The 27635-nt window shown below is 41.9% G+C and overlaps 1 protein-coding gene across 1 annotated transcript; it reads right to left on the reverse strand.

The window, feature by feature from the left end:
• Window positions 1–4: 4 nt before the first annotated feature.
• On the reverse strand, window positions 5–18024 carry tmem91 (transmembrane protein 91). The gene is made up of 4 exons (XM_072391668.1): window positions 17471–18024; window positions 6868–8418; window positions 3460–3606; window positions 5–1646 (listed from the first exon to the last, which is right to left on the reverse strand). The coding sequence occupies exons 2-4, from the start codon at window positions 7300–7302 to the stop codon at window positions 1491–1493; spliced, it is 738 nt and encodes a 245-aa protein (XP_072247769.1). The 5' UTR covers window positions 7303–8418; window positions 17471–18024; the 3' UTR covers window positions 5–1490.
• Between the last annotated feature and the right edge of the window lie 9611 nt (window positions 18025–27635).

Here is a 27635-nt window from a genome sequence, read left to right on the forward strand (position 1 = left end):
AAAGTGCAAAACGAACAAGTGAATTTATTGGGATTCGTTGAGTTTCACTTTAATATTCACATGTAACACGAGGAGGTGACCCAGAACATGTCTTGTACCTGTAATTCAGTGCCGCTGGTTCAGCTGAAGAGGTTAAAACACTGAGACACCACAGATATGCGTAACACTCACAGTATGGTGATGACATCGGCTAAGTCTTGATACAACACTGGGGGCTGCAGAAAATGTAGCACTGGAGATATTTGCAGGTCAGCTGTTGTCTCTATAAAACTTTACAGCTAAATAGAAAATGTTGGCCTTCACCTCACAGTCTTTGCTTTAATATCTACCAGAGTTCCTCAGCTTAATGTTCTTATTAATGGCACGTTTAAGCTCATGCCAGTATGGCCATAGGTTGTCTTTTTTACCCCATTTTCAGCTGTTACTGCAGCAGTTAAGGACCAAATGAAGGAGGAGATTCACATTTGGAGCTGCACAAACGCACCATGCAGGCTTCACTTATGTCCCTGACTCATGCATCATCGGGCACAGGTAGCTCATCTGGACATTATTTCCACGTCTGCCTGCGAGAAGCCATTTCCTGATGCGTCTGACTTCTTTTTCTGGCGTAGAAAGCTGAACCTGAAGCGTTTAGTAACAGACTGTTTGCTTCTATTTGCAGAACAGCTCATAAAACGATCGTCCTCGAAGTCTGATGTATATTTTTGGCACTTTTTCTCTCAGGTCTGCAGCCGTTTATCTGTCATCACAACCTAGCAGCACTTTCTTTACTTCTATATTCTGAGCTTGCATTTTGTTTTCAAACCCCTTGAACTCCTAATTTGAACTTATATTAATATATAATGATACTCTTATTAGGATTTTCTAAAGACTCCATAAATACAGTGGGAACAATCCTTTCTGCAGTAAGTGATTGCTGATTGTGAAATCCTGATGAGCTTATCGAGGAATTTGGAAGCTTAGCTTCTGGCTCATCATACGTTTCAGCACCTTTCAGCCTTTTAGTGACAGTGCTGCCTCAGTCCATGAAGTCCATCAGGATTTATTTGCTGCCACGTCCTTATTGTGACCCTCTGGTAAATCTGCAGAGTCCATCCCAGGCAGACAACACCTGCATGTGCCACTTCTCCCTCTGCTTGGGACGAGATATCTACAGTTCTGAGGGAAAAAAGTCTGCATTTGCTGCTTTTTAACTTCACTTATGCCTAACAGGTGATGAAAAATACAACACAGAACTGACAATGAACACACTGAAGCTTCTACATGAAGTGACATCTTTTGCGATGTGAGGAACGTCCTCTGAGCTGAATTATGTCCTAATCCAAGCAGAAGTGACGATGATCTGGCTCTCCTGTTCTTTGTTTTCTTGAAATATGACGTCAGACAAGTCGACAAAGACTGTGATTATTTTACAGTTGCAGGTGAAATGCTGGCATGTGTTGTGTGTGAGAGGTCTGTCTTTCGTGTGCATCTCTGGGACAGAGTTGCTCTTACGGTGGTTTTCCAGACAGGTAGGAAATCAGTGCAGCGATGGCACAGATGTACGTTATGATTCCAAACACGATAGAGAGCACGGAGAGCCACAGAGCCTGGCGAGAGGCTGCGTTGGCACCCTGAAAATCCCCCTGAGCCGATGCCTTGTTGGTCTGAAAAACATAGGACAGCAAGATAAGGATTAGTGGTTTAAAAAATAGGAGAGAGGGGCATTTGTCATCATTCGTCATTGTCCTCCCTGGCTTATGCTTTCCTCTCACTCAGTCCAATCACACGCTAAGCCCATATTATGTTCCATTTCTGAATCACATTCAGCGTTTGTAACTCATGCATCACTTTGCCCTCCTCTTGTGCTTCCTCCTACTAGTCCTTGCCTCTGACTCTGACCCGTTTTGGGTGGCGTTCCACCATATAGGAAATCCATCACCATGAAGTCTCTTATTATGACTCTAATTAAACCTTAATGAAAGCCATTGATCTAATCAATGGCAGGTAGCTTCGCAAACGTGTGAATGGATTTTTTTTTCCTGCCCTCAGTAGGAGATAAAGGGGTTCGGGAGCCTTTTCACACTTACTGTAACAGTGAGTCATGACTAGCTTTTCTTCAACTTTGTCCTGGAGGAGACTCATCGTGGAAGCTAACACATTTCCAGATGTAGAGCAGCGCTTTTTCTTTCTGTTTCTGATAATTTGTCAGTACTTACTGCAGCTAAGCACCCAGTGTGCTGATTTTGGACAGCCAAAGGACTAAGACCTGATTATTCTGGTTTAAAATCTGCAGCAGGTTTGTGTGAACACAGATTTTTAGTTGATTTATTTTTCGCTGTGGTGGCTTTTTTAGATTCCTCACAGCAGGAAACATACTGACTGGGCTTAGAAAAATGAGCAAGAATTTTTGAGTTTTCATCAAAAATGCCTTTTTGCAATCCTCTGCCTTGATATGCCGCCATGTTGCAACGGTAAAGAGCTTTTAAGGAGGATGAATGGCCACGGAGCTCGTCGGTTGCTCTTTAATGTTACATCTGAATGTTTTTGCAGCCACGATAGCTTGAGTTGGTCACAATTAGACATTTGGACCACTTGATGTCACTATAATTGTCAGTACTGGTGCGAGAAGGGAGGAGGAGGACCCAGATGCAGACTTCTAAAAAGGTAACTGAGGTTTATTCCAAAACAAGGCATGAACAAAAAGCCGGATAATCAAAAACCTAAACTGCTGCAAAACTAACGAGACAAAGAAATAAACAAGACTATGAGAACAAAGACTAAGATTATGGTTAACAAACAAAACAAGACTATGGAACTATGAATTTAAATTAACAAGACTAGGATTAACTGTGAGGCTAAACCTGACTTGACAAAACGTGGCATGAAACATGGACTTAAGCGAAGTGAGGATTTTGCAATGATTGACGGTAACCAGGAGACTATATACTGTGGGGGGGTGATTGGTGATGACATGCAGCTGAAAACAGGTGACAGGAGGGAAAAAAAAGAACGGCAAAACGATAATCTGACCAGATTTATACTATACATACATGAGCAAGAGTACCCAGCAATTGTTTTTCAAGACCTTTTCTTCCACCTCAAAAGGAAGAAAAGCAATAATGAATTTACCTCCGACTGAACAACCCCAACAAAGGAATCTACATATGGCCGGGAAGGTTGTGAACATTCAAATAGCTTATTAAAATGAACAAAAACCATGCTTGAGTCTGTAAAAAGAGCAGCCTGCTACAGAAAATGAAGTGTTGCTGTAGATTGTTCAGTGCTGTGCTGCTTTGAAAGCAAAGGTGTGAGCCCTCCCTGTCTCAGCTATATTCTATAATGCTTTCACAGCATTTGTACACTGGACCTGTTGTTGGGCTACACGCAGTGCAGAGGCAAAGTAATCACCCTCACTTGTGAACAACAGCACCAAAATGCATTGTGTCAGCTCAGAACTGTGGGTGTGTTTGTGTGTACCTTCTGTGAAAGGTAAAAGGCAGCGATGCCCAGGGGCCAGAAGCAGCAGAGCATGGAGAAAAAGGCCAGACCCAAGTAGTCCTGAGGGATCATCAGCGGGAAGTTGCTCTCACTGTCTGTATCACTTAAGTCATCAATGGATGAGTCCTGGGATTTGAACAGAGAACATTTAGGGTGACGTTAGGGAACTGATTTTTACAGAGAAACACTTCAAACTGTGTCTGTTCCTGTGGATTTGATCAGGTTTGCCCTCATTTGGAAGTCTTTGAGATATCCCCCTTCTTACAGATGCAAATGTGAGCTTTATGGGCCGTTAAGAGAAAGTCGGGAATCATTTCTAAATGCTAAAAATGGGTTTTTATTCGGCTTTGTTGCAGCCCGATTACAGAGGTGTTAAGTTTGTGTGATTTGGTTCTCCTTATTAAAATGTCTTTCCATCCATGAAAATAGAACTGAACCGTGTATATAAACAGATTACACTAGAAGAATAAATTAGAAAATGTTTTCTTTTTAGTAATTTGAGTGAACTGACCATTTAAACCCAAAGCTTAGCCATTTCAGGCCATTTTACTCATTTTAAAAGCATACAAAGATAATCTGCTCCAAAGCTAAGTCACTGTTTATGGAAGCATGAAAAATCTGCTTTTTTTGTTACGTTCTGCTCACGTCTTCCTCAACAACTGGGAAACCTTGCTGGTGCCTGGAAGATAATGTGACTGAATGGGGTTTGTCTGAATGTGCACTGGCTCTGCTGACCGCAGGCAAATCGTGACTCATATGTCTTTTTGAAACAGCTGCATATTCAATCTGACTTCCTTGACCCTGCTGTTACTCTGGTTGTTTCATTCTGTGCAAGAACAAGCTCTCTATTACGATTTTCTTACATTTCAGCGACTGTTTCAGCACCAGAAACCTCGCAAAGACTGTCTTTCCTCGACATTAACTTGGTCTACATGAATATCACAACATGTAACCACTAATCATGTTTATTTTTTCCTCTCAGGGCTCTTCTACTGCAAAAAGATCTCAACTGCAACTGCCGTGTCTCACTGCATCACCAGAGTCTGGGGAAAAGCTCTTGAACATAACTCAAAGATGACATCCATCATGCTGACTACGATGTAAAATCTACACCTGCACGAGTGGCCATAGCTTTGCAGTAGTTGACTCAATAAGGTAAGAAATGCAACAAAACTATTTCTATATAAAGGCAGGTCATTCATTATTACATCAGTATTAGATTACATCAGTTTTCATGCATTTGGACCAAAAAATCTGTACAAAACAAACACATCTCTTACACTTTTTTGTGCATCTTTACTTTTATTAACCATCTAGGCTTGATGTGTTGGAAAATAACAGGTAATATTACGGTAACACACCACAGTGTTCATTTAAACTCAATGACAGACTGAAACATGTTGAATGAGGCCGCTGACCCTCACCATGAAGCTAACATCTCTGTCTGCTTTTCCTTTGTGGCCTCATCACAAAGCTAATAAACGCTGTGTGAAGAAATGATTGAGCGAAACACGGTTTCTTTTACGAGATCAGACCTGCTGTGGTAACGCCAGCATTGTTGCTGTTGACAGCAGAGCTGTTGTTTTTCATCGTCAGTCTCAAAAATATAAGTCACACTTCCTTTCATTACAATTATTAGATTTAAGGGCTTTTCCAACCACTCTAATGGCGACAAATCTAACGTTATTTAGGACCAGCAGGACAGGTGCTGTGAAAGCAGAGCATCTTATTTGTCAGTTTTTTCTTTCATATTCTTTCTTTAGGCTTTGTGTCTTTGTCCCGTTTGTTGATGTGAGCTGCTGTGCCTTTTAATTACACCTTGGTGATAAATAACGTGAATTTTCATTTTAATTTTAAGACTTTACACAAAACTGTCTAACTCTGCAGCAGCAACACATCTACAAACTCACCTGCTTGCCACTGAAGTGAGGCATGCTTAACATCTTCTAACTGCCTGCTGTTCACCACAGCCACTTACAACAGATCGCTTATCAGCAGCTTATAAAAAATACATTCGCTGACATGAGGTACCATTCAAAAGAGAGAGGTTTGAGCAACTTCAGATGCTTCTTTAGTCACAATGTAGGATTCAAAGCTGCTCTACAATCCCGTGACACACTGCAGTGTACAACCTTCATCTGACTACTTCTGGTGGATTCAAACCAAACACTGGTTCTGGACCGTCCTACAAAGTGGTTGTCACGGTGACAAGAAGCAGGGAAATCAATGTAATCAAAAGCCAGATATCCTGCTCATTTGTACGGTTGCTGAGGACGGGATGCTCCTGAGGTTATCATCCCGCTTCCACAGATTCTTCACAGACTTCCTCCTCAGTAGAAATTCATTGTTAAGGAATTCATGGGGGTTTTTTTGTACCAGATTGAGTCTTTTAGCTAAATATTTGAAGCAGGAGATGCTGTGTTGTGCCTTGTTGAGGTCACTGGAAGGTTTAATTCCCACAGGCCAGAGCATCTGCATCACTGCACAACTGCCAGCATTCACAACGAGACGCTCTCTCTTCTTCTGTCCTTGACGAGCAAACTGTGAACGAACTTTGTATCAACCAACTCCTGTGGATTTTTCCGGTGTGTCCACTTTCCATTGTTCTTAATACAAGAAATAATAAAGCCTTAAGCCTTCCAGATTACTTCACAGCAGGTAACTGGACTCTAATCTGACCTTGCTGGGAGGCTTTTTTCCCAACGAATGAAACAAGCAGACGTTTGTGACATTTGGAGCACATACGTTCTCATGCTGACTCATAACATTCAAGATGCTGATATGAAATCGACCCGGCACTCTCCATAACTCTGCAGCAGAAAAGCAGCCTTACATAACCAAGCCTTTTGACAGTAAGCATTCAAGTGCTACCTATCTTAAAAAAACATTGCCCGTATATCTATTTTCGGTTCCTCTTTGGCTTCCAGAATCTGTAAGAGGATGTGCAATTCCCTTGTTTTTTTTCCGTCAGAAACTGAAAGTATTTTGGTATAGTTACAAAAAACATTTGCACATATCTATTTTCGTCAGTTTCAAAGGCAAAACTAAATCAGCTTTATGATAATGTGACATTTAGTCAGCAGAGTGCGACTTGCTCACACATATTTATGTTTATCCTGTAAAAACAGAACCTAAAGAGGCCGACTTCCTTCCAAAAAAAGCCCCGTCTAATCTGATTTGTCAATTACGGTGGCCTGATTAAGCTCAACCTCTTGTTTTGCATCAGCTCTGCTGAAATTTGAAGTTTGAGGTACCTTTTAGTTTGATGCAAAGTTGACATTAACCCCTGGGGGCAACATTGGAATAAAAAACTTTTCCAGTAAACTCAAAAACATCATCAAGAATACAAACAAATAATTAGAATTTGAATGCAGTGCAAAGTCTTACATCAGAGTCAGGAAGCAGGTCGTCCTCATCATCCATGCTGTAGGACCCACTGTGGAAGTCCTGTGTCTCGGCCAGCAGCTTCCTCTCCAGCGTCGAGCCGGGCCGAATATCCACAAAGGTGGTCTCCAGGTAGTCTTTGCTGAGCAAGGAGTCTGTGTGGCCCCAGATGGGGGCCGCTGGGTAAAATGACTCCAGTGTGCGAGGTAAGGAGCAAGGGTCCAGCAGCTGCTGCTGCTGAAGCTCAGGAGGATGTCCACAATAGTTCCTCCAAGCTAACGGAGGGTAGGCCCTGTCCTCTTCACACTTAACCAAGATGCCCTTGAGCAGCCCACCGGGGGCCTGTCCTGGTGCAGGTTCCAGCCCCGGTCCAGAATCCCGGCTGTTATTAGTAGTTTCTCCCAGAAGAGGGTGCTCCAGCTCGTCTAGGTTATCCATCCCTCTCTTTTAATACCGTCCACACAAGAGGCCACCACATCAACAGCTAAATGTAATCTACAAATCAGTTGGCAGAGCGTCTCCCTAAAGAGTTTTTGCAATGGGTTTATACAAAGGCAGCTGCTTTGGTGGCTTTAGTGTGTCAGTGATAATCCATCTTTAATCCTATTCTTTAATTTTACTCTTATTACAGTGCTCGGGCCAGAGGACAACAACACATGCCAGATTTATGACAGAGTGAAATATCCGCTGGCGGTCTGCTTCTGTATACCACGAGATGTGTGCTGAAGTTTCGTTGAATAACTCAAGATGCTGTTTTCCTCACATGTCATCAGCAAGTTTTTAAAAGCTTGATGGTTCAGGGTTTGTCCCATTTCTGCCATTTCTCACCAGCATTCATAAAGTTGTCAATGTTGGATATTTTTTAACTTTCACACGCCATGAAACGATCAAATGTGATGATAAAGGAGCTTGATCAGGCCCAGATACGTCTCTGAAAGCTGTAGGCACTGCGCTTTCTGTGTGATTAGCCTGAAAAAGTTTGAAGTTATGCACATACGTCAGTCTTTCCCTGCAGCTGTTCCAGATGGAAGTGGGCAAGGACTTGTTAGCTGACAAATAACTCTAATAAGAGAAATGAAAAGGACCTCCAAGCTGCTGTGATATGCAACCAAAGTGTTTGTTGCTCAGTTTAAAAAAGTGCACTGAAACTTTCAAAAGACAGGGCCCCTGAAGATGACTGGACCGGCGCACAGCCAGGCTGTTTTGAAGCTTGAAATCACACAACCTCCAGCAGTATTCCAACTACTGGTGCAATGAACGGATTGGGGCCATATTTGAGGGCATTTAATCTGCAAAAGCAATGAGGCTCCAGAAATAGAATCCTATGGTGCAGGTCAGCAGGCCTGCCAACAGGCCTGTTCTTCTGTTGGTGCTGCAGGAAGCGATAATGAAGAAATCAAAGTGCTCTGGCTTTGATTTATGGCTGTGAACTTGCCACTCGGTATGGCATCACTCCAATAGGACATGTAAATTTAATGCACCCCATCCACACTGAAAGCTTTCCACTGGAGATGATGAGCTGGACGTGTTTCTGTCCGATGACAACAACGATGTCTGTTAAGAGAAGAACAAGGTCACAGAAAATATTTAGATTTCGCAGCTTAACTCAGGTTTTGTGCTCCAATTTGAGCTTATTTCTCCTCATTACTTGGGTTAACCTGAACTCTGACATTAACCTCGCATCCCACAAAGTGCTGCAAATCAAAGGGCTTTAACGTGAACACAGTGTCCTCAGGGCTCCTGAGGTGCTCGGAGGACTGTGGTTGCACTAACTGCGATGCCTCCATTAACAGTGTGCAGAAAGAAACCTGCAATGTTATTATTAATCATCTGATTTTCTCTGTGTTCACCACACAAGTGAAAATTCTCACGGTGAGAGTATGAGCCTTGATCAGTTTCGTTAATAAGCTCACACCACAGTGGAAGATTAGTGTGATCTGAGTGGCCTCCTATGAATAATGATAATAATAAGGACCTGCCAGAGGCTGCGTCTCTTGTTAAAACAGATATATGCGTGAGTGTGTTTGATCTCTATACCCTCAACCTGCACCTTCATGACAGATTTAAAAACTTCCTTGAGACATTGCCTGATGTTCACACTAAGATGGCGATTGTTTTCCAGTCCTCCAGACTCATAGTGAACATCTCGATCATATCCCAGTTCCTCACTGATCATTTTAATTAACTGTAACTGCAAACATTTCAATGCAGCAGGTCAGATCATATTCATGAGTCTAAATGTGTTCTTATTGATCGGCAGAAAGAGGCTGGAAACGAGCCGGGGTTTTCTTAAATAAGTGATCTTAATACATTCTGTTGTTACAGAAAATACATGTTAAAAACTGATGAAAACATGCTTCAAAGTCATCCGAAGCATGTGAAAATAATACAAACAAATCATGAATTCAGCTGAAAGTTATCAGTGACCCGGTACAGACAAAAACGAGATTTAACCAGCTGAGGCTCATCAGAGTTCGTCTGTCTGACTCTTTTTGTTCTTTTGTCAGCTTAAATGAAGATGGAGCAGAGGAGATTTAACCATTTTCCTCTTGTTCAGGCAGTGGAAAGTTGATGGATATCTTAATAAAACGGCTTGCAAATGACCATATGAATCAACACATCACAGTGAAAGTGTCATGAAACATGATTCTTAGTGAAGGATCGAGCCATCTGGATGGGAAGGCATCAAACAGGCCAGAGGAGTCCTGATACTTCCCAATGCTCCCCACACACCAGAAGACTTTGAAAAGACTCTGAAAGACTATCAGCTCACATCTAAAGACTAGAGTTTAGAGTTTTTAGTCCCAGACTAGCCTCAGACTAAAGATTTTACAAAGACTCTGAATCTTGTAGGGTCACTATTTACAAGACTACAATTATATTTTTTTTATTTTTTCCCATCATGCTCAGCAGAAGTTTTACAAAAATGGAGGAGAAGCAGCTTTTAGCTGCAGCTGCTCTTGTCTGTGCAGTGGTTTGTAATGAAAAACAGTCCATTTCCGCCTGCTTGTCGCTCGTTTTTCTACATCCGCCGACATGTTTGTTATTGACTGTCTGCTTTCCTGTTTCCGATGCTGTCAGAGCTCATCTATTGGTTGTTGATTGTGTTACTTCTCTGCAACCTGCGATAATATTAAACACATTTGATATGATCCCAAGCCCAAGACTAGGGAAAGACTGCAGATTAATACCTTAAACTTAACGATCCAGATGACGGGAGCGCGCCGAGACTCCAGTTAGACTCCTAAAGACTCCAGTTAGACTCCTAAAGACTCCAGTTAGACTCCAGTTAGACTCCTAAAGACTCCAGTTAGACTCCAGTTAGACTCCTAAAGACTCCAGTTAGACTCCTAAAGACTCCAGTTAGACTCCAGTTAGACCCCTAAAGACTCCAGTTAGACTCCTAAAGACTCCAGTTAGACTCCTAAAGACTCCAGTTAGACTCCAGTTAGACCCCTAAAGACTCCAGTTAGACTCCTAAAGACTCCAGTTAGACTCCAGTTAGACTCCTAAAGACTCCAGTTAGACTCCAGTTAGACTCCTAAAGACTCCAGTTAGACTCCTAAAGACTCCAGTTAGACTCCTAAAGACTCCAGTTAGACTCCTAAAGACTCCAGTTAGACTCCAGTTAGACCCCTAAAGACTCCAGTTAGACTCCTAAAGACTCCAGTTAGACTCCTAAAGACTCCAGTTAGACTCCAGTTAGACTCCTAAAGACTCCAGTTAGACTCCTAAAGACTCCAGTTAGACCCCTAAAGACTCCAGTTAGACTCCTAAAGACTCCAGTTAGACTCCTAAAGACTCCAGTTAGACTCCTAAAGACTCCAGTTAGACTCCTAAAGACTCCAGTTAGACTCCTAAAGACTCCAGTTAGACTCCTAAAGACTCAGTTTTTAGTCTGGGACTGTGGAAATCGTTTGGTGTAAACCCAGCATAACGCAACATAAAGGGTCTGGAGAGTTTATATCTCATCCGACCTAGTTCCTTCTATCAGGGATGCCCCGATTATGACATTCTGGGCCCAGACTGATGATACTGATGTCTTCGAACGAGCTCAGATTCTTTCATATAAATCTTCCTTTCACATGAAAAGATCGTTTGTATTCAGGAGAAAAACAGACTTTTCATACCAATGACTTTTCTGTGCTTGCAGGGCTCAACAATCTTTTTGTCAAACAAAATTAAATGTAAATAAATCTTGTCAGGGATCAAATCGATGCAGCAGACAAACATCAGCTGCTGGCATCAGATGATGTCATCATATTCGCTGACAGACTGCTTGTTAAATATTTCTTGTTAGGCTGATTTGTTGCAGCATCTCTACTTGTTACTCCTGTTTTAGAACTAGATCTAACAATGAATAAAGTACACATAAAGGTGCTTGTTTTGGAGTTTCAGGTTCTGGCTTTTCAGTTTTGCTGTTCAAACGACATTAATATGAAGGTCACAGTTCATTAGCACGAAAACAGCTATTTTCATTTTGTGTCTATTTCCTATTTACTATGAGAAAAGGTTTCATGTAAACATGCTATTTCCCTCATATTAATTCAAATTCAAACATCAAGAAGATGTTTCATTGGATGCAAAACCACAATATACTCTCCGGTTCAGGAGGAGTCATCAACATTTTCAATTATTTCCTGTAAAATGTCAAACTATGAGAACAATAAAACCTACTTTCATGTCATTGGCTGGCCAGAAACCTTTTTAATGGAGACTTATAAAGTGCAAAATAAAGAATTGGCTTTGCTGACCCATTCAGCTGTTTTAGTTTGTTAGATATAACCCAAAACTGTTTCATTAACAGCTGAACATAGCTGGAATTGATGGTGTTACTCAAAAAAATATGGAATCGCTCAATTGTGATGACAAAACTATTGATTCATGACCCAAAAAAAAGTGGCTTTCAGTGTCCACCTGTGCCTTTACAGGTAAATTAACTGTCATCCCCTTTGGTCCTTTACCTGACATCAATCTGATGTCATCAATGATTGTAGAAATGTGCTTGTTTTCCTCAGCCAGACATCTTTCTTTCTTTTTCTTCGGACCGAACTAGTTCCAGAATAATTTCTTTGTCCGATGCAAATAGTTAATTCATCTCTGAATATCACTTTCATCCAACCATGCTTCTCTTCAGCCCGCTTTAACCCTGTTTTCTTCTCTTTAGGTGCTAGTGAGGGTTAACTTTTGGCTTATCTGGATGGTATAAAAATCTAAATGAAATGAAATCTTGAACATCTTTTGTGTGATTTATCTTCTTCATAATAAAACAGCTGCATCCAAGAGTGGTGCCAATAATTTTGCCAGGTTTTGTATACTCACATGTGGCCGTGAAGACATATTCCAGGCTGAGAACATGTAAAACCAACTGTGTGTGATGGGAAATGCTGCTGTGAGCTGACAAATTAGAAGAGATGTAAAAGTCTTTTCAGTCACAGGAGGATAATAAAGTGTCAATTCAACAAACCACATAATATCTCATCAGTAAGTATTCATTCTGCATGGCAGAGTGCTTCACGGGCTCGAGATCAGTTCAGTGACTCGTTGCACGCTTCGCCGCGCCAAACTGAAGAAAAGGCATGGAATAATTGGGTGTTATGGGGCTGATGTGGAGCTAAGGACTGCTGCTTGCCTCACGAAGGCCGAGTACCTCTTATTCTGAACAAGCTGAGTGATTGTTCAGCACAGTAACGTCAACAGGAGGTCTGAGCAAACTGCCGCCCTCTCGACACACAAACACAAACCCACATCTGGATGTGTGGTGCGTGCGGCACACATGCATTTGTGCCCACTCATACACTAGTATTTGTAGCACTTTCCCTGCCTTCCCTCTCTTTTCTACCCCCTCCCTGTCCCTGCAGCCTCATTCCAGGAGAGATGCACTCAGCTTTATTACACCCCCTCCCTTCCTCACTCCCTCCACCTCTGCCCATCCACCATAAAAAGACTTCTGTCAGCTGTATTATAAGCCTGCCTCCTTTTCTGGTTCTGCAAAGCTCATAAACATCTAGTCAGGTGGAGGGGGAGCTTGCAAGGATGCCGCTGCAAATCACCATCAACACTTTTAAAAGAGATCCTCTTCTCTGTTGCTGCCTCTCTCCTTTTTAAGCCGCTGTTTTGTCAAATGCATGCTCTGCCACACATCTTGCATTACTTCTACCCTTCTTTAATCTGACTCCTTTCCCTTTTCATAATCCTGCTAAACTTTTGGCAAAGCCACTGTGCAAAGTGTGTCTCTTTTGGTGACATTTCCACTTGTGACATTAAAAAAAGAAATCCGCTTCTTAAGAAACTGAAACATGAAGCCAAAGCGAAATGTTGCTGCTGACTCTTACAGGGATTTTCAGCAACTCTGCAGTCTTTTCTCTGTCTCTCTGCATCATTCTGGAAGTACTGGCTGTAATATTTCAGCTGATACAGATCAAGGAGATGCAGATACAGTGAACACACTCGTACAAAAGAAATGCAACAGTGGCTGCAGGAAATTGCATGTGTACACTCTAATAAAAAGAGCTCTTAAAGAACAGAGAAGGCAGGCTGAGAAGAACAGAGCAGGCTTTGAGATATGCCAAAGAAACAGTCTGAGAACCAGAGTGGTGGTTAAATAGCCCTATTGATTTAATTTCCAAACCCTTCTCTCTGTCTGTCTCTGCCTTGATCTGTATGGAGTGGCTGCTGAGAGCAGAAGAAACTGAACAGAAAAGATAAGCAAAAAAAAAAAAAAAACAGGCAGGAACATAGAGCTCAGCCATGTTCCTATGGAAACGCATTCACCATCCAGTGGAGTGCTCACTGCAGGATAAATGAAGCAGAGGCTAATTTGCCATTTCAGAACTGTTCCTCTGCTCAGCTTGATGATAACTGGATGGGATAATTCCAGCATTGCCGTGCCTCCTAGTAAGGATATTTCTGTCAGTTTTAGACTGCAAAGGATGGATCATTTCCAATGAATTACTCTACGATAACAAATGAACGCAGTCGTGCCAGGTGCTGGCTTTATGTGACCCCCCCCCCCAGTGCAAAATGTGTGTATGACAGCAGGAGCTCATTAATCAGTCCACAGCATGCCCTGCTCTGACCCCAAACACACACACACAAACCAACACACTGAAGCCCTCCATGCCCACACACTACTACGACTGCATGGTCCATCTCTTTCTCAAACACACACACACACACACACACACACACACACACACACACACACACACACACACACACACACAAACTGCTTGCACAGCTGGTGCTCGTGTGCAATGAGGCCCAAGAAATGAGAAGTTACCCATCTGCAATATGTTGCACATGGCTCCAGCATCACTCTGCAGATTGTGTGGTCTGTTGTAGTCAGTGTTCTGTAATGTGAGTCTGCGAGCATCAAGGGACACGGTGTGCACGGCGTGCACGGTGTGCACGGCGTGCACGGTGTGTGCAGGGACAGGCTACAGCTTCAGTGTACATGTGTGTCCCTTGTGGCTCAGGGACAGTTAACATGTATAGATGCATCCTCACTATATGTGGCTGCTATCATGCAAAGGTTCCAAATACAGTCAACACATAAGAACAATTTTTGAGACGTCTCTTTTCTTCAAGTAAATTCCTTTTTTCTGAAACTCTGGCTTTATTTTCACACACTTCTCTGTATTCCTGTTGCAGGACTTCATCGCTTAAATGTTTCGACAAAGCTTTCCAGGCGGACAATCAGACATTTTAAACGAATCTCCAGTTTCAACATATCATCTAAACCCTTTACTGGAAATAGAAAACATAGAAATCAGATCTTTTTTTTCCCCCCGTCACATTTAAAGGTCTGACAGAAAGACAGCTTTGTGGTTTTTTTCTGTTATCATACAAGGAGCTGGTCTAAAGGTACCATGTTGTACTGGAGAGGGGGTGGAGTGATGATTCACTTTGAACGTTTTATAACTTTAGAGACAAAGAGAAAAAAGGGAGAAGAAACACAGACGCATGTTTGCTGTCATGATTTATGCGTTTTTCCTGTTCAGGGTTTTCCTATGTTTTGGTTTCCTTGTCGGTCTTTAGATCCTTCCTGTTTTATTTTCTAGTCTCCTCCATGTTTATTCTATTGAGTTTTACTTGCATCACACCTGGTTTTCATCACTGATTAGCGCTCACCTGTCTTCAGGTCCCTCATCACTCCCTCAGCACATTTACACCTGGCTTTTCAGTCGTTTATCATTGTTTCGTGTTACTCCTTTTCTTGCTTCTGGGTTATTTTCCTGTGGATTCTTAGTTTGCTCCTTGTTGATTCTCTGTTTAAATAAATCAGCTGATCATCACTAGTCACACATAGGTCCGCTCCTCCTTCAAATGCATGACAATTGCTTATCCACGACCCTAATTATTTTAAATAATCATAACTGCTGAATACCCTCAGTGTTAAAACAGCTTTTTCTTTAGTCTAACTATTATTGATTGTCACAGAACAATACAGAAGACATCCAAACTGCGACAGCTGTGCACGCTCGCGGCCTTCTCTCAACCAGCGTCATGAGGTAATCGCGTCTCTGCATTAGTTACCGACCTCAGAAATCACCAGTTAACGGCACCTCAGATCAGAGTCCACATGAATGCTTCACATGCTTCAAGTGGCAGAAACATCTCAATATCAACTGTTTGGGAATCCAGCTTTCATGGTCTGTTTTCATGGTGTTTGCATGTGTGTGTGCACGGTTCCCACTGCGAAGCACGGACGTTTTAGACTCCAGAGGATGGATACATGTGCAAACATGTGGGGAAGTTTACCGGTGACACTTCTGGCAAATTATTCAGATTTGAAGGCACACTTAAAGAGCATAATTTCCACTTAGCAGTGACATACCATCACATCTGATCTGTGCCTATTTTGAATAGAATTTGAATGTACTTTAATTAGTAAAATATGAAAATATTAAATAAGGAATTATCTGATTTATTAAGGGATTTAAAGTAGATTTAAAAAAGACCCCTGATGGTAAACTCATACAATAAACTATTTATTTGAGTTAAAATGAACTTGTTACTAAATTTTCCCAATGTGTATTCTTAAGAAGCTTTGTATTAAAATGAGTAATAGGATGAGGACTGCCTAACTAAGCATGGTATTTTTTAACTAAACAATGACCCAAAACACATCTCTGGACTCTCGAGGCTACTTAAGAGAGCTGCATCAGATGGCCTGGCCTCCACAATCACGCAGCCCAAAGCCAGCTGAGATGGTTTGAGATGAGCTGGACTGCAGAGTGAAAGAGAAGCAGCCAGCAGAGCTTCACATATCTGGGAGCTCCTATGGGACAGTTGGAAAAGCTTTCCAGGTGATTACCTCATTAGGCTGGCTGAGAGAACACCAAGAGGGTGCCTTCATCAAAGCAAAAAGTGGCTTCTTTGAAGTGCTTTGTTGTTATTTTTTTAATTCCAAATGCTTTGTCTCATAGTTTTGATGTCTTTAATGGTTTAATGAAATTAAAGAGAAATGAATAAAGAATTATGCATGCGTAGGTGTGTCTGAGGCCCTTAAAACCAAATGATGAACACTGCGGCTGACACTTGCCGGTTGTTGTTTGAAGAAATCTGTTGTCCCTTGTTAGAAATAAAGCCTGTGAACACGACTGCTAACACTGACGTGAGTTGACATGAGTTGCCAAACTGCCACAATGATTAGCGCAGCCTAAGACGCTGTACAGAGGCTGCACAGATGTTATCCAGACTGAGTTTACACCTGTCGTACTGCAGCATCGTGACCTGCACTTTCCTTTATGTTGAGTCTGTGCTGGCAAAAACTGAAGACTTTGATTTGGTTCAACTTTCTGGACATAGCAGTTGAAATTAAGGTCAAGTTAAGCCTTTAGGGAACACATTTTAATGTGATGCCCTCAAAAATAACCAAACAAGCATGTCATTATGATGCATGTGCAGCTGAATGAGGTAATTAGCTTTGAGCAGATCTCCACATGAGCAGTGATGTATAGGATCTCATCCTCATCATCACCCACAGAAGGCTTGGTGTTTGTACCCCCCTCCCCCACAGCACACCCCCAACAGAGAAAAGCCCTGCTCTTAATTAGGACTGCTGGCAAGCGAAATACACTGAACGTCCTTTGAAAGCTCTCGGAGCGCCTTTTGTCTTTCATGGCCCCTGCACACGTCCAGATTTTCTACCTGGACAAAGATGCAGGTCGTCTGCACGACTCTGCTGTGGTTCTGCACATTTGGCTTGTAGTACAGCACTAAAGAGCCACACAAAGGTAAACAAAGGAGCGGAGCTGTGCACACAGGGGGGCTGTTCTGCTGCCGCTGGGGTCCCGCTCCGAAGCAGCCTCCTCTCCTCCTCAAGTGTTTCATGGGAAAACTGCTAAAAAAAAAAGCTTTTTGATTGTGCTCTGGCTGATATGACACCGTGTAGTAGAAAAATCCAACTGAACAAATGATTGCCAAGAAACGTTTTATGTGAATAAATAATAATGACAAAATAATTGTTGAAAATGCTGTTTTACAAATATTATTCTATTATATTCTTGAGGCACGCCGTCATTCAACCTCTTATTTAATTTTCTGTCCTTAAATAACGATCACATGGAAAACACTGCGAGCTTTGCCTTTGTTTTCTCACCTTCACGTTGGATGCTCCGTTGTCTTGTCGAGATTAAACCTCCGAGGAGAAGCCCAGAAATGAAGCGTCCCACCTGAAACCGTCCGCAGGACAGCGTGCTGTCGGACACCGATCGTGCCTTACTACTTGCTCTCTTTCAGCGTGGGAGTGCGCAGAAGATGCGAGCGTGTGCGCGCGCGCGCGTAGCTGTGCGTGGCTAAATGTGAACAGAGGGTGTTTGTGTGGGAGTTGCAAATAAGCGTTGAGTAGAAGTCAAAGTTGTCAGCATTCCTTCAGCCGCTCGGATGAAGATGTTCCACCTGCGCAGCTCGGCGGCACGAACGTGCGTGCGTGCGTGCTTTGTCAAAGACTCTCCTCCTCTCCTGCACATCCCCGATGCTCTGCTCCTCCTCTCCTGCACATCCCCGATGCTCTGCTCCTCCTCTCCTGCACAGGAAGGAGAAGGTCTTCAATGTAATCCTCGTTGCTGCTACGAGCAACTTTCTTCTGCCTCTCTGACTTTCCAAAAGAGCCCTTCTTCCCCTCCTCTGTCCCTCTATCCTCCTGGTCTCCCCCCTGTCCTCTCCCTCTCGTTTTTTATCTCCCCTCAGCGCTGCTGCTTACCTTATTATGGCTGAAAAACTGGGTCCTAAAGCCTGCTCTCCGTTGCGTGACCGTGTTTGTTTAATTACTCAGTGGTCCTCGTATTAATAGCAAAAGGACAAACGTAAGCGAAGTGAGGATAATGTGCCTTAATAATGTGTCTTACTTCTTTAAGAGGATTACTGGGGTCAGTGCTTGATTTTGGGTTTAGTTCAGGATTGGGGTTAAGACTGTAGGGAGGTTTAAGGTTAGCCACAGTGACACAAATGTGTGTTTGCAGTTGATTTGAGGGTAGTGGACAAGCTGCAAATGCAATATCTGCAGGCAAAGTGCGAGTATGAGATGAGAAATGATGATGCTGAGTCAAACAAACGTAAAAGTGGACAAAGGCAGCAATGAAAGCAGCGAGGGAACAAAAGCTGAAGGAGGGAGGTGGTGATTATGAGGCAGAGAGATGCTCCACAGCAAGGATGACTCCACTCTCTGTCAGCCTTTTCGTGTCCACTTCACCCCGTGACCCTCTTTAGTCTCCCAGGCCAGTCCACATTAAGATCTCCAAGATGTAAAAAAAACCCGTCCCTGCTCCAGGCTCCTGCTTATTTAGCCTCTTTCAGGGGAGGATAAAGCTCAGGCATTGCTGGACACCATCAACCTAAAATCCACAGGGCTTACGCTGAGTATTTGATGAGGTGCACTGCTCTTAGCTTGAATCCCCCTCCCCCAGAAAGGGTTTAACATTTTGGCTGGTTCTTGTTTTTCTTCTGTTGTTTGGTTCTTACCAGCCGGTCAACAGAGCCGCAAATCTGCCAATCCGATGCTCTATTTGTCTTTGGCTGTCAGAGTGACAAACGGCCTCTCAGTCCATCATGAGGCAGAGATCAATACACTCTCTTTAGTCTGAGCACCCCCACCCCCCTCATTACTCTTTTTCCAGCTCTTCATTTCTTTCTTCATTTTCCCTCTCACCTATTTTTCCTCTCCTCTCCATCTTCCTCCATCTGCAGCTCTGTGTTTTACATGTTAGACCTGAGAAGGGGGGTGGGAAGCAGATTGATTCTGTGGTAGAAATAAAATGAGGGTACTGATGATAGGAGGAGAGCAGCGTATGCTTTGCTGGTGTAAAGATAACATTGTTCCCACAGTATTGTTTGCCATAGACATGAAGCAGCAGCCTGAATGTGAACAACCAAATTTCACTTCTATCAAATCCTAATATAACCATACAAAAAATGTTTAAAGGTACAAAATATCTGATATTAACGACTCACACTCGAAGCTATTTGTCTAAGCCTCTCCATCATACACATGCTTTTGTCTCATATAACAGAAAAAACAGAGAGTGCTGTGAGAAAGGCAGAAAACTGCGTCGGGAAGGTTGTAGAATAACCTGAGGCTTACGAAGGCATCTCACCTCTGTTGCATTATGTGCAAATAGAAACGAAATGAGGGGGTCAAGAAAGAGCAGCATGCAGAGAGGTGCAGCTGCAGAGGGAGCTCAGAGGAAACTCTTACTCTTCCCTTTTGCTTTGCCATTTACAGCTAATGCTCATCAGCAGTTATATGGTAAATTTAGCTAATAATGCTCTGATAGATCCCCACCTGGTGCCTTTCTGTGTGGAGTCTGCATGTTCTCCCCTTGTATGAATGGGTTCTCTCTGGGTTCTCCGGCTTCCTCCCACTGTCCAAAAAAACATGCATGTTTTTTTTTAATTGGTGCCTCTAAAATGATCCTTAGGAGTGAGTTTGTGTGGTTGTTTGTCTTGTTTGTCTCTGTGATGGACTGGCGACCTGAAAATGGATGGATGTATGCTCTAATAGTATTTTCAGTGTTTAATATCCAGATTTGGGGGAAGGTTAAAAGGTCCCTCCACACCCTAACCAGCTGCTACAAAAGAGCAGTGCATTCCCAGTTTGAAAGGGGACTGTTGTACTGCCTCTCTGTGGTATTTTGACCAAAGCTGTCACACACATTTCATTCAGATCTCAGAAAATTGTTTCAAATTGTGAGAAAAGGGCCATTTCAGACACGAGATATGAAACATTAATGGCTTCATTAGTCTGTGAAAGCACCGTTTTCACCGTTAGATCCAAAGTTTTCTCACAACAACATGTAATCACGCCATAACAATTTGTATCAACACACCAAGCGTGTAGCTGTTGTGTAAAACATAGCGACAGTGGATGGAAGCAGCTGAAAATGTTCCTTTTCTACATGCTTAAGCTTGTCGAACAGTGTCATAATGAACTGTGTTACTTGTGACAGTTTTATTGCAGTGATGGAGTAAGTGCAGTTATCAGATGGAGAAATGTGTTATATTTGACTTACTCATCGTTATTTGGCTTTTAGGAGAATAAGGAAAAACATGCAAGTGGAAGGTTTGGACAGCAATGTCATTATCTTTATTATCTAATAACACAACCTGTCACATTCCTCTGAAAGCTAATCATAAGCTGTATGTTGATGAAGATGTTCAGTAATCCAGGCCTTGGTAATCCTACTTGCTTGATAGAAAACAAAAGGACTTATTTTCTTGATTTTTAAAGACATTTTGCCTTTCAACCTGAAAGCCCTCCTCAGTATGCTTGACCCAATAATGCTATCAGTGCTGATCCAGTTGTGACTGCAGCAGTTCACACCTGAGCCATGTTGAAAGTAATCAGTTTCAACAACACTTTTAATGTGTTTTTAACCTGCACTTTAGAGTAAGTTGGTGGAAACAGTGATATTTAAAGAACGAACAATAAGTTCACAAACATGCAGTGTTTTTTTTTCCTTTCAAGAAGGTAAGTTTATTTTTAGAGCACAATTCGTACACAAGGCAATTCAAAGTGCTTTACAGCTACATAGAATCAGAAGAAGACAAATAAAATCATTCCACAAATATAAAAAATAATCATTAATTAATTAAATTAAAAGCAAAGAGTGCAGATAAATCCTTTCAGTTGTCATATGCACAGCTAAATAAACTGTTTTCAGCCTGGAGTTAAACATTGTCAGAGTTGAGGCCTGTTTCACATCTTCTGGAGGACTTTTCCAGATTTTAGGAGCATAAACCTGAAAGGCAGCCTCACCTGTTTAGTCCCGACTCTGGGCACCAGCAGGAGACGCCTCCCTGAGGTCCTCAGAGTCCCAGCTGGTTCTTATGGCTCTAACATGTCAGAGATGCACACGAGCAGAACTGTTTTAAAGTCTATTCTCTGAGCTGTTTTAAAGTCTATTCTCTGAGCTGTTTTAAAGTCTATTCTCTGAGCTGTTTTAAAGTCTATTCTCTGAGCTGTTTTAAAGTCTATCCTCTGAGCTGTTTTAAAGTCTATCCTCTGAGCTGTTTTAAAGTCTATTCTCTGAGCTGTTTTAAAGTCTATTCTCTGAGCTGTTTTAAAGTCTATTCTCTGAGCGACAGGAAGCCAGAGCAGAGACCTGAGCACCGGACTAATGTGGTCGTATTTCCTGGTTCCAGTCAGGACTCGAGCAGCAGCGTTCTGGATGTCCTGCAGCTGTCTTACAGTCCATTTAGAGCCCAGTGAGCAGCCGTTACAGCAGACTAACCTGCTGGAGACAAACACATGGATTAGTCTTTCTAAGTCTGGTTTAGACACTATTCCTTTTTTAGATGGTAAAAAGCTGCTGATGTTATTGATTACCCGGAGATTTCTGACTTTAACATTGTGGCACGGCGGCATTCAAAGGTCCCTGAGAACCCCGTCAGCTCCAACATCAAAATCCAAACACGACTGCCCAGTGAACAAAAAGTGATCGAGCTGCAGCAATACAGTGATCATTAGCCTGTCTGTCAGGTTTATAATGTGTTCTTATCAGCTTGTCTTGGGTTCATTCCCAGTTCTGACACTACGCATCCCAGTTTGTTTACTTCAAACAGGTTAAAATGCACCAACATTTTCATTTTTCATTTGCTTCCTATGATATGTAAACATTAGTCGATCCAAACTGGTCTCACTGCAGACACAAAACCTTCCAGAAGAACTGCAGACTCCTTATTCAGATATGACGCCAACACGTTTCATTCAATTCAATTCAGTTTTATTTATGAAGCACAACAAACGTCATCTCAAGGCACTTCAAAGATACGATCCAGTTCAAGTCAACTGCAGTCTAATCCGCTGTGATACAATCATAATCCAATCAAATCCAGCTCATACAAAGCCAATTTAAAAAAAGTTGCCGAGCTAAGGAAACCAACAGATTGCATGGAAATGCTCTCTCTGGTGTTTAATATATGTCACCAGCAGACAGCGGCACTCTAATCACTTTGCTGATCAAACATTTTCCATCAGCTGATTTGTGAATAAGGTGAAAGGTCAGCAGTGAAGTGAGAGACACACAACAGCATATCTGCACATACAGTAGAAGAAATTAAGACCTGAAATTAAGTTCTGTTACAACATTTTCTTTCTAGAAGAATACTGTGACAATGAAACCTCAGCAAAGATGAAGGTTAAGGAGGGTGAGAGGAAGGGTGTGGTTCAAGTGGGGCAGTAAGTAGCTCAATGTGGAGCCATGTTCACTCTCTGGGACGAACATGCATCCTGGCTGGTCGGATCTTTAGCACTAAATGTGTCAATTCACACATTCACCAGTTCATGTGGGGACGATTCAGCTGCTCTGCATGCAAATAAATTCAGATAATGTGAGACAGTCAGCTGTGCAACAATCAACAGGTCTATGATGTTTCTGCAAAAATACATTCAGTAACTGAACCGTTTCGTTATTCAGACATTCACGTGTTTCACATTTAATTTTTTAGGGTAAACCTCTAAAAAGCTGACGCTTTTAAACTCTAAACGCTGTTTTTTTTATCATGAACCTGAAGAGAAGCCTGAAAAATAACATTTACTTACAATATATGTGAACTTTATAGCCTGTAATGCACTCCAAGGCCCTGATATTTCATCAGACCACCTTGAATTTTAAGCTCTCATTGTGGCGTTGTTTCAATAAGTTTCAGCAATGTGAAAACGTTCATCTAGACTTTATTTAATTTTTCATCAAAATGTTGTTTCTATGATCGGAGAGTTGGACGTACATCCCAAAGATTCTCAACAGGGTGACTCTCTCGACTCTGTTGAGGTCATTTCATGTGTGAAAATGATGATCTCAGGCTTTTTTGAGTTCAGAAATGTAATAAAATGTCTTTTCAGCCGGTGTATGGCCTCAATATGACATTCATTTAATCAGTGTAGATTCCAAATGCATTTGCTGAAGTGTCTTGGAAGCAGTTCTCTCAGCCCTGTTATTGTCTTTTCTGTTGTGGAGCAGCCCCGCCGCTCTGGGGGATATATCGATATTTTAGCAGGATGTAATCTATTATCCTTGTTACAAAGAAGCGCTAACAAGAGATCCTGCTTGTGTGCCAAGCACTCTGAGCAAAATGCAAATGCAGCAGCTCAATCTTCCGTCTGGTCTGCACACAGCTGATGAGGGTTGATTTGTGTGCAGATGCTGGCTTTTATGCACCACCAGAGAAAATGTTGCATTTGTACTTCCATGCCTCCCTGAAAGACAATGCATGGGGGAGGCTGGGACTCATGACTCTTTCATTTCTTTCCATGAATGCCCTGGTTCTGCTCTCAAGCTCTGGAGGGAAGCCTAAATTATCTATGGTACATGAGTGGAGAAATGCTGTGGGACACAAGGACAACAGAGTCGGGAAAGCTCAGCAGGAGACGCATATACAGGAGTGTTTATGCACTGAAACACTCAGGTTTAGTATATTCATTTCAATTCAGTTTGACCCATGTTGCCACCAGTCACGACAAAATAATCTCAAACCCATTTTAATCCAGTTCATTATAATCTAAATCCAAGTAAACTATCTATATCCACAGTTGTGTTGTATGCGATTTCCGCTTCTTGTGTTTGTTTTTGTTTGTTTGTGTGTTTGTTTTTTCTCTGCTTGTCTGCTTTCAGGTGCTCCTGGTGGCTGGATTCCCCTCAGAGACCATGGATTGTTGTCTGTTTTGTTTTTTTACAGGTGTAGCAGCTGGTTGTCTGGTTTTTGTTTCTATTTTTGTTCTGTTTCCTCTTCTTTCCTCTTCTTCTTTCCTTGTCCCCCGGTCCGGTTCGGCTCTATTACATGTCATATATTGTAAACAGAAAAAAAATCCAAGTAAACTATTTAAAGACGCAGTGTAACAATACTAAATAGCTACAAAAAACATTATACTATGTTAATAAAAACTGTTTCTTTATTAGTATCTAATCACTGCTTAATTTTCTATTTTTTATTACCTTAGAATCAACAAATCCTCCTGTTGAAATGATCACACTGGAGTTTGATTCATGTCCTTGAATAAGACCCAGAGGTGTTTCCTCTACCTCCCCTCCAACCGGAAAGAGGAAAATACGACTTATGTGAGTGGACCAAAGGATATTCTTAAGTGCTTCATTTCCTCAGAAGGAGCCAGGTGGATGGTAAGATATCTCATTGTAAGATACATTCTTAATGACCGAGCTCCATCATATCTTAAAGATTTAATTGTAAGGTATTTTCCTAACGGAGCACTTTGCTCCCAAACTGCAGGTTTACTTGTTGTTCCCAGAGTTTCTAAAAGTAGAATGGGAGGCAGAGCCTTCAGTTATCAGGCCCCTCTCTTGTGGAATAAGCTGCCAGTAAATGTCCGGGAAGCAGACACCCTTTCCATTTTTAAGATTAGGCTTAAAACTTTCCTTTTTGATAAAGCTTATAGTTAGGGATGGCTCAGGTGATCCTGAAACATCCCATAGTTAAGCTGCTATAGGCTTAGACTGCTGGGGGACCTCATCTGTCACACCTTTCCTCACTTTGCTCTCTTTTTCTCCCTGTTTAATTTCTCAATTGATATTATGTACATGTGACATTATTGTGGTTATTAACTTGTGTTTCCCTGTTCCAGCAGGTATCCTTTGAATGGTGTTATGGTGTTTTTCCCCCCTCTTTTCTGTCTTCTCTGACTTCTCAAACCCCAGCTGGTCGAGGCGGATGGCCACCCTTCCTGGTTCTGGTTCTGCCAGAGGTTTCTTCCTGGTTCTGCCAGAGGTTTCTTCCTGGTTCTGGTTCTGCCAGAGGTTTCTTCCTGGTTCTGCCAGAGGTTTCTTCCTGGTTCTGGTTCTGCCAGAGGTTTCTTCCTGGTTCTGGTTCTGCCAGAGGTTTCTTCCTGTTAAAGGGAGTCGTTCCTTTCCACAGTCCCTCAGGCTCAGGACGGGAGATTGGACTGAAGACCAGTTGCGGTGCAATCTGTTGGTTTCCTTAGCTAGGATATTATTTTTGAATTGGCTCTTTATGAATTAATTGGATTATGATTACAATGAATTGAATTCCAATTGGCTTGAATTGGACTATATTATTTAAGTGCCTTGAGATGACAATTGTTGTAATTTGGCGCTATATAAATAAAATTAAATTTAATTGAATTGGTACCATTATGTACAGTGCTTTTAACCACAGGAAACAACTGTTTTCCCACTTCTGAGTTATGCTCTGTCAATATATTGCAACAGTTTACTAATACACTTCCTGGTGGGGTTTAGCCAATGACATTACCTGATTAGGGTGAGAAAGCAATCAATGTTAGATATTAAATACATTGTTTTTAAAGTGTTTTAAAGCCATTTCTGGGGTTGCCAGTCAACAAACTGTCCCTTCCCTGTTGGTTTAGCCAATAACATCCCTTTGTTGGAACTAGAAATGAAAACTACTTGGTTAAGATTAAAAATATCATGGCTGAGGCTGAAATACATCCTTTTTAAGATGCCACAGTCCTCTTAATGGATGCCCTTTTCATGCAATACATGCTATTCCTCTCACATCCACTAGAGGTTGTACATTTTTTAAATGTAATTGCAGGTAATTCCAGAAACAACAACACATTAAGTTGTTTTTGAGAGGAGGATAGTCTCACCTTCAGATTCTTATATCCTGTGTTTTGAGCCAAATTGTCTTATGGTAGCATGCTAACACACATATGTAAACACTGTACATGTTAGCATGCCGATGCTAACATTTAGCCAAAAATAAATGTTAAATAAACAAAAATGTTTGTAGGTCTGTAGACTCTTACAGTTGGTGCTCTCTGCTCCAGTATATGTTGAACTGCATCATGAGCACAGAACATGATCACAAGTCTTATTCATCTTATTACACAGCAGGCAGCCCAGGTCAAGTTGTCTGATGAGCACTTTACCGAAAAAAGGCTGCATGAGGTCAGCACACAAAATGATGATATTACACAATTCTCCTCTGCGCTCCACCCCCTGTTCTTCTCTCTCCCTCATTTTATTTCATGGCCTGTAATTTATTTTCACAGTTGCAGCAAAGTTGCCCACACATTCCCTCTCCTTCCCTCTGTTATTCATTAACCTCAGAGTGAACTGAAACAGCCCCTTGCTATAAACATTTGAAAGGGACAACAGAACAGCCACTAATCAAATCAGACAGCCAGTAAATACCAGCGCATGCACACATAACCGAGAATACTCAGCACACACTCAGGCTTGCAGGCACACACACACACACACATGCATGTACAGTGCTTACAGAGAATTTCTGCAAGATTTTGATGACTGTAATGAAATAAAGGCCTAATAGGTCATTAAAGGGGATTAGATTTGCGAAGTGAGAGAAGAGCCTTAGTGAGGCAATAGCTTGAGTTTAATCATGTGCGTAAGAGAGGGAAAGTAAGGAGGAAATAGGCAAGGAGACTGAAAAAGGAGGCAACAAAGAGGAAAACATTCGAAAAGAGGGTGAGAGACAGAGGATGGGATAGAGGTCTTCAGGCCTACTGGCAATTAAAATGATTAATATCCTCCCACAAAGGAGGTGGGAGTGTGTGTCTGTGACAGTGTGTGTGTGTTTGGGGGATGCTTGGTTTAATGGAGTCAAATTAAGAATAATTGCTGCACATACAGTATGTCTGTAAAGGGCTGAAATAAGCTGGGAGCAGCCAATAGAGAGAGTAGACGAGACAAAGTAATATGCAGAGGTTGTTCACATAAAGCAATGATACCCAGAAACGAGCTGTGGCAGTGAGGGAGGGTAAGAAACAAAGAAGAGCCACAGAGGATTTTTTTATTTACAAAGAGCAAACAAAAGCTTTAGTGGAAGCTTACAAATGTCTGTTCCACAAAATAATTCCCTGATGGTGCTCTTAATGAGGCTCTGACCCTGCACCAGAGCAGTGCTTCCTGTCAAAGGATTAGATCAACATTTGAAAAATATGCTGGCCTCAAAGTGAAGTTTGAGGACAAGACTGATCCATCTCACCTCTGTCTGCTTGGCAGAAGCAGATATTTTGCACAAAGGCAATAAACAGGGAAAAGACATTGAGGTTTTAAGAGGCTTTTTGCCCTAAAGCAATGGCTTGACAGCACACACCATCTAACAAATGATTTCTCTCAGTGGTACAAAATCCAACCAGATCTTGGATGTACAAACTGCATTTCCAGAACAGTTGGGATTTTCTTTAATGCAGCAAAAACTAAGATCTGTAGAACTTTGACGGCAAAAGAAACAAGTCATCAAAGCAGGTTGAATGTATTTGAAAACAGAAACAAATCGAGAATTCGATGCAGCTGCACACTCAGTAAAAG

The sequence above is a fragment of the Leuresthes tenuis genome, unplaced genomic scaffold (assembly GCF_036924035.1).
Source record: "Leuresthes tenuis unplaced genomic scaffold, fLeuTen1.0.hap1 SCAF_9, whole genome shotgun sequence".
In the NCBI taxonomy this organism is placed as follows: Eukaryota; Metazoa; Chordata; class Actinopteri; order Atheriniformes; family Atherinopsidae; genus Leuresthes; species Leuresthes tenuis.